The 8092-nt window shown below is 49.6% G+C and overlaps 1 protein-coding gene across 1 annotated transcript in view; it reads right to left on the minus strand.

The window, feature by feature from the left end:
• Window positions 1-535: 535 nt before the first annotated feature.
• The window catches only part of TRPM2 (transient receptor potential cation channel, subfamily M, member 2), a 91446-nt gene continuing 83889 nt past the window's right edge, over window positions 536-8092 (minus strand). Inside the window, exons 28-32 of the mRNA XM_006876781.1 lie at window positions 6809-6895; window positions 5226-5331; window positions 3059-3160; window positions 1326-1442; window positions 536-661 (exon numbers count right to left, since the gene is read on the minus strand). Coding sequence (XP_006876843.1) covers window positions 536-661; window positions 1326-1442; window positions 3059-3160; window positions 5226-5331; window positions 6809-6895 — 538 coding nt within the window. The remainder of the gene's footprint in view (window positions 662-1325; window positions 1443-3058; window positions 3161-5225; window positions 5332-6808; window positions 6896-8092) is intronic.

An 8092-nucleotide genomic window follows, 5' to 3' on the forward strand; every position in this document is an offset into this window, starting at 1 on the left:
AAGTGGCCTGGGGAGTAAAGATTGCCACCCCCATTTCTTGTCGTGTCTCTGGCTCCTGTTTATGGCTTCCTCTCCTGCCAGCACAGGTTCCTGTCCTCCCAGAGCACAGGTTCCTTGGGCAGGGGGACACAACAAAGACTCTGCTTTGGCTTGACACAAGCTGGGCTGGGCACTAGCTTCTGCCCACTGCACCAGAGAGGCTCCCATACAAGGTCCACATCCTGGATCCTGGAAGGTGGAGGGGAAGGTAATCCCACAATGACCTGTGGTGGGGTTGCTGCTTGAGATGATGTGACTGGGAAGAGAAACTGGCCACTTGGGTCCTGATGCCCTCAACTCTGGGGGACTGATGGGGGCTGGACCCTCCTCCTAAGGAGCCTTGACACCTCCTTGGTTCAAAATGACAAGGAGCGCCAGGACCCACCCACACAGGGCCAAGATCTGGGGCTGAGCCCAGCACCCAGGCAGCTGAGATCCTGGTGTGGGCCACCAACAGGCTGGCGTCGCTGCCAGCCATGGCCACCGCCAGACCCCATCAGTAGTGTGCTCCAAACAGAGTGGCCACCTTCTGGAGGATGGTCTTGTGGTTGGCATACAGCGGGATACACCTGTGCACCACCTGCCATCGGAAGGACATCTCCGGGTTGAAAGTGTGCAGGTGCTGGAAAGACAAGAGAGGCCTAACCCACTGTGCACTGACAATGTCACCCTGACACCTGGCCACCTCACCACCCTGCCACCTCGCTAAAGCTCTGGGCTGAGTCTGGCTCACTGTGCTCTTCCAGAGCACAAGACTGAGAGCACCCACTTCAAGTGTGACTCAACCAACATCTACAAAGCACCCGAGCATTCTTGAAGGTGAAGAGAGAGGCAGGCACAGCCTTGCTCCCAGTGCCCTGCCTGCTCACAGAGCCTGGGCTTTGTTATGGGACTTATCTACCCTAGTTTGGGGCTAAGGATATGGAAGATTGGTCAAGGCAAATAGACGATTGTCTCCTCAAAGGTGTATATAGGGAGGCCTTGCCAGCAACCCAGGCATGAGGCCTTCCCATGATGACTTGGGGTCACAGAGCTGCACAAGACCCTAGGGGTCACCCAGCCCTGACTCAGCTCTGGTTACCTTCCATGCTTTTTGACCTCTCCCTGAGTCTCCTTTCCCAGTGACAAGTGCTAATATACCTTTTGAACAGGACTCTGATCCCCTGCAGCCTCAACTCTGGTCCTGGCCAGCTCAGACCCCTCCCCTGGAAACCCTGAAGCGTCTCAAAAGCAAACTAGAACCCATATCCCCAATTTCCCTCAGAGCTGTGTCCCTGGCCCCATACAGAGTTCAGCCTCTTCAGTTCCATGTCATTTTGGTCCCAGAAGTGGATGCTGATGGCTGCTGTCTCGATCCAGGCATTGTCCGTGTTCCTCGGATCATCCATATAACCTTTGTACACCTGGAAGGTGAAGCCGGGATGAGGTAGTCCACTAGGATGGCCCAGAGCCCCTTCCCCCACCCCACCACAAGGGGTCACAGGTCCGGAGAGTGGTCGTCACGTCCCCTCCACATTCTCATGGTCCCATACCCACATCTGGCTGTCAACCCGGCTACAAGTCCCCCATCACACTGCCCAGTCCAGCCTGCCCAGGCTACCCATGGAGCCTCCTTCTACCAGAATGTCACAGGGATCCTCACTTCTGACTCTTCTGGCACCCTCAGCCATTGGAAACTGAACCCCAGCCTGACTGTCTTCAAAGCACTTCCAGATCTTTTTGAGGGGTGAAGGAGAAATAGAGATGTCCCTGAGGCATCATACAAGCTGAATAGCATGAAATTTCTGAGCTTGCAAAGCAAAACTATCTAATATTAGCAATGTCATGCTTTAGCCTAATACTGTTGTTAAGTGCCATCGAGGCAGTTCCAACTCATAGCAACCCTGTATAGGGTTTCCAAGGAACAGCTGATGGATTTGAACTGCCAATCTTGTGGCTCAAACTGACCTTGCGGTCCAGCGTATTATCCTGCGCACCACACCAGGACTCCTTAGCCTAATATATGACAAGTTAAATTCCACTAGAGGACCATTCAAATGAATCATGGTACAGCCATGTTATAAAACACCATCTAGTCGAGAAAAAGCAGCTCTGGTAGTGTAGTGGTTATGAATCGGGCTGCTAATCTCAAGGTCGGCAGTTCAAAACTACCAGCCATTCCATGGGAGAAAGATGACGCTTTCTGCTCCTGTAAAGATTTACAGCCTTAGAAACTCTGCGCAGGGTCACTATGAGTCAGAATCGACTGCGCGGTACTTAACGACAAGTCGATAAAAAGAATGGGGTATGTTCATAAATACTGACCATAGTTAAGTTGGGTGAAAAAGCAAGTTGTGGAAAAATATGGATGGTATAGTCCGTTTTTGTTAAAAGCATGTGTGCATGTTTGTGAGTGGAAAGAGATGGCACTGAACTCAAAAAGACGTTAACAAAGTGGCCTGGGCAGGGGTGGGTGTCAAGGGACCTGCACTCTTTGCAATTTTCCCATCTCTATTTCTGGACTCATGACAGCAAACATCTATTTATTTTGTAATTAAGAAAGCATTTAGCAACAAGAAAAAGCTGCTGTCTACAGGGAACACCTGCCATCCCCAAGGCCGAGGCTGTGTGGCTCCTCCCAGGCCTGGGGAGATCGGTGGCAGCCCAGGGGAGAGGCGTTGGCACACTCCCCCTACTGGGAGCTGGTTAGTTGCATACCCCTTTAGTGTCATGCAAGAGTAGGTGTTGAATAAAGTACTGACTACCATTCTTGGAGGAGGGATCAGAACATGCAAGCTCCTGTCCACCAGGGGCCTCTCTTCTTGGGCTCACTCACACTCCATGGGACCTACTCACACTTAATCTTGAAGACTCAGAAGGCCCAGCTCAGAGCAGCTGGAACTATAGCCTGTCCCAGGAATGGAGAGGGAGAACGAGCTGCCAAGCCCAGCGTCCTGGTTGCAGCTCTTCCCCAACCTTCAGGAGCTGCAGGATGTGGACTGTGGGACAGGAGTGGGGAGCAGAGATAGCAGGGCCCTACCTCCACCCCCTGTTTCAGCAGACTTTCAAAGGATGGCCAGAACTCTGATCGCAGAATCTGCTTCAGCTTCCAGGGCAGCATCTCCCCTGGTTCCCGAGAGCCCTGAGCAGAAATGTGAAGGCAAGTCAAGTTAGCTGTGTTCAGTTCTGCTCCTCCTACATCATCCCAGTCTGTGTCCACCCTGACCTGCTGTCAAGGCTCTAAGACCTATGTCCACCAGCACTTCCCACCTTGGGCACCCACCCACCTCTGGGAGCCCAAAGTGGCTATCTCAGACAGAAAGAACCTACTGTCCAGGCCAGCAAGGAGACGTGGCTTAAGGGTTGGGGTGGGGTGAGGGTGGGAAGCATGTGTTGCACTGAAGAACTACTCCTGAGCTTGGGACAGTCAACTCTGCCCAATGAAAACGACCCTACTCTCTTGTAGACAAATGACCCAGATGCCTCCTCTCCACACCCGCCTCCAAGGGACAGACTGGTGCTTCTTGTTTTCTTCTCAACTCCCATCTCTGACCCTGGGCTCTTGACCACCTGCCCATGGGGCCCTGCACCACAGCCATCTACAGAACTCCATTTGTTACTCTGAGCCTTCTACATTGTTCATGTTTCTCACGGGCTTCACACTCCCTTCATAATTTGGGCCACTTGGGCCTCCTGAGACTTTTTTGCTCTCACCCTTTCTCCAGTCTCTCTCCCCACTGTATGCACACCATGTGGGACCTGTGCACACTCTTTGTGAAGACCCTGGGGCCTAACCCAGAGCAGACAGGAGGTTAGCTCAGAACGTGCATAAGGAGGAATGAGGTCGACCAGGTCAGGCATCCATGTAGAGAGGCCAGAGTGCAGGGAGTGGGGAAGGGTATGCCCATGGGGAGAGGGGCTGATCTTCAGGGGCCTGGGACCAGAGACTTGGGAAGCCCCTCCCTTGGTTAGGAGGAGGGGTCAGGTCTGTAGACACCCAGTGCTGCCCAGGGCAGATCAATCAACAGATGAATAGACAGATGGCAGTATTTGGGCTTCACCCTAAATCTTGTCTAGCCCAAGCCTAAGCTCACTAACTTGGCCCAGCCCCATGGCACAGGCACCTAGTGTTGGGTAACCACTGTGGCTCTCCAAGGGATTGTGGTAGAGCCCAAAATCTTGAAACAGGGCTGCAGCCCAGATGCAAACTGCTGGGCCATCTGGTCTCCCAGGCCAAAGAGAGCCTATCCTGACTTTTCAGTAGAGATCAGCCTGGTGGGTGGACATGCAGGTGCTGATCTGGGAGCACAGTGTCAGCAGTTCACATAACTTTCAGTAGGAATAGTTGAGCCAGACTCTTCTATAGTCTGTGTTGTTTCCACAAAGCCTCTGGGGCCCTCACTCCAGCCCTCCGACCCCACCTCCATGCCAGGAAACAACCTCCTATCTCTAGGGGTCAGCCCAGGGCCCCATTGGTGGGGAGAGAAAGTGTATGTGCCCTGTACCAGGAACCCCTGGGGAGGGCTGTGTCTCTGCCCCTGAACCTTCTGCCTCCACTGAGAGTGGTATGCAACAGGTGCTCAAAAAAAAAAATCTGTTGCTATTGAGTTGGTTCCAACTCACACCAACTCTACAGGACAAAGTAAAACTGCCCTATAGAGGTTCCAGTGCTGTAATCTTTATAGACTCTTGGTACAGCATTGTAGGATCAACACTGGATTGCAAACCACAAGGTCAGCAGTTCAAACCCAGTTCAAAGCTGCTTCTCAGAAACCCTATACAGGGTCCCTAGGAGTCGGCACTGATTCAGCAGCACTTAACAACAATCTTTATGGAAGCAGAATCCCACATCTTGCTACTGAGGAATGAATGGTAAGTTTGAGCCTCCTACCTTTTGGCTAGCAGTCAAGCACTTAACCATTGTACCACCAGAGCTCCTTTACCAGGTGCTCAGGAAGTACCTAATCACCAATGGGCATGCAAAAAAGGAATTTGGTTTTCTTAGTGTAAAATGAAGAGCCAGAAGGGCACCATCTGCCGTTCCAGCACTGGCTGGGTTCAGAATCCAAGATGAGATCATGAGAGTCTCAGCATTCCCACAGAGTGGGGGCCATTCATTAAGGGGCTCTTCAGTAAGGGATGGAGTGGATAAGGCACCAAACAAAGTGGCCAGGGATGGCGGAGCAGCCAGGCTAGCAGGAACTCACCCCTGGCAGTGCCCAGTGCTCCGACAGTGAGTGTTTCACCACCAGTACCTCCAACACCTGCTTGATGCTCTTCCTGCAGATGGCCCCATCCTGGTTCCGCCGCCACCTGCAAGGCAGAAAGGCTCACCCTTTCCAACACCCCATATATGCACCAGGAGAAATCAGGGCTATGTCCTGCCCCTCACCTCCACCTGTACCCTGCCTTCCCTGAGTGGAAAGGTGTTAGACAGCTGGTTTAACACTTCTTTCTCTTTTCAGGATCAAGGTTCCAGGAAAGGACTGAGATAAAGCCACATAGGCAAGGTTTCTCCTACTTCTCTAAACTGCTGGTTGGACTACAAAGTGTTGCAGCCTTTTTAGAGATCTTTTAAAATCAAAAGTCTGTAAAGAAATGCATGCCCTCTGACCCATTGGCTTACTTCTGTAATGATATGAAAAGGCTGGTGTAAGCCCATAGCATTGTACAGCTGGGGGCAGCAAGTACCTCAGGCAGTCCCCTCAAGGATGGATCATATATCTGCACCTGGCAAGGTGGCAGGAAGAGGGCTCGGGGGGATGAGCTGGTGGCAAGGGAATTGAGGGGGGCTCTAGTAGTGTAGTGGGTGCAAGTTAGGCTGCTAACCTCAAGATCAGCAGTTGGAATCTTCCAGCTGTTCTGTGGGAGAAAGATGAGGCTTTCTGCTCCTATAAAGATTTACAGCCTCAGAAACCCTATACAGAGTCGCTATGATTTGGAACCAACTCCATGGCACACAACCACCACCATCAAATGTATATGGAGGAGTCCTGGTGTGGCATTGTGGGCTATGCACTAGACTGCTAAGTGAAAGGTGTGTAGGTGGATGTGTGGATATGTGAATGGATGTGTGGATGTGTGCATATGTGTATGGGTGTGTGTGTATATATATGTATGTGTATGGGGATGTGTAGATATTTATAAAATACTGTGCATGCATTTGTATGTATGTGTATGCACACGTAGGTTGTATAGATGTTTGTAGATGTGTGCATACATATGTGGGTGGATATATATATACCTGTCCTGGTGTGGCACTGCAGGATAAGCACTCGACCACAGATTGGTTTGAACTGAAAGGTTGGATATTCAAACCCACCGGCTGTTTCTTGGAAACCCTATACAGGGTTGTTAAGAGTCAGAATCGACTCAACAGCAATATATACTTGCATATGTGGGTGTGTAAATGTGTCGATATGTGTGCTCTGTGATGTGTCCATGCATATGTGTGTACATAACATGTGAATATGGATGTGTATATATATGTGGGTATGAATGTGTGTGGATATGGATGTGGATGTGGATGTGCCTCCTGGAACGATACATGATTTTATTTTCTACTTTAATATTTTTTGCTTTTCTGTCATTTTTACCATTGGTCATGCCATGGACATGGATTCCTAGAGTACAGGGTCAGGGACATTCCTACCTAATGTTTCAGGGTTTGTCCATGTTCACCCACAAGCCCACCCCACAAATATGCACCCAAGAGGCTCATCCAGTATAGGAATCATCTTCTCAGCAGCCCCTAGAGGTCTGGGATGAGGTCTGAATGGCAGGGACTCACCGGCTGACCACTGGATGCAGAGCATGGTTGGGTCCGAAATAGCTGAGGCTCCCACGCCCGCGCAATCCTGTCCGGCCCATGGGGTTCCTAGGTGAAGGGTTGACTCAGCCCACTTCCACTGAAGTGGGGACAGGCAAGACAGGGAGGGCAGGCTGGAGGGGATGGTGGGTTCTGAGACTGTGATCAGAGTTGGTTAGTATGATGTGCTTCAAATTCTCCAAACCCAAACTCAGCAGCAAACAAGGAGGACACACTAGGTGAGGGTCCTGGAGAAGAACCCTCTGGGAATCCCCCACAATCAATCTGGCCATGATCCTGTGTCACCACATGGGACCACCACACAACAAATCTCAGAGATGATGAAATTGAAGAATTCTATCAAATTCTTCAGTCTGAAATTGATCAGGCATGGAATCAAGATGCATTGATCATTATTGGCAATTGAAATGCAAAGGTTGGAAACAAACAGGAAGGATCAGTGATTGGAAAATATAGTCTTGGTGATAGAAATGATGCTGGAGATTGCATGATAAAATTCTGCAGGACCAATGAATTTGTCATTGCAAATACCTTTTTTAAACAACATTAAAGATGACTATTTACATGGACCTCACCAAATGGAATACACAGAAATCAAATTGACTACATCTGTGGAAAGGAAAAGCTCCATATCATCAGCCAAAACAAGGCCAGGGCTAGACTGTGGAACAGACCATCAATTGCTTATATGCAAATTCTGACAAAAGCTGAAGAAAATAAACACAAGTTCATGAGAACCAAAATATGACCTAGAAAATATCCTACCTGAATTTAGAGATCATCTGAAAGACAGATTTGATTCATTAGACACTAAAGACTGAAGACCAGATAATCTGTGCATCTTCTTGATGCCATCCCACACAGGAAGGAAGCACACAGGAAGAAAGCAAAAGGTTCATTGAGAAGAGAAGAATAAAGGAAAAAACCAAAATGGATGCCAGAAGAGACTCTGAAACTTGTTCTCCAGCATAGAGATGCTAAAGCATATGGAAGAAGTGAGGAGACAAAAGAGCTGAACAGAAAATTTCAAAGGTCAGCTCGTGAAGACAGAGTCAAATATTATAACAAAACGTGAAAAAACTTGGAGTTAGAAAACCAAAAGGGAAGAACACGCTCAGCATTTCTCATGCTGAGGGAACTGAAGTAAAAATTCAAATCCCAACTTGAAGTATTGAAGGATTCTATATCAACACTCGTGGAAGCAGCATTCAAGAGATCAGATGACGTATTGCATTGGGCAAATCT

The sequence above is a fragment of the Chrysochloris asiatica genome, unplaced genomic scaffold, assembly GCF_000296735.1.
Source record: "Chrysochloris asiatica unplaced genomic scaffold, ChrAsi1.0 scaffold00415, whole genome shotgun sequence".
In the NCBI taxonomy this organism is placed as follows: Eukaryota; Metazoa; Chordata; class Mammalia; order Afrosoricida; family Chrysochloridae; genus Chrysochloris; species Chrysochloris asiatica.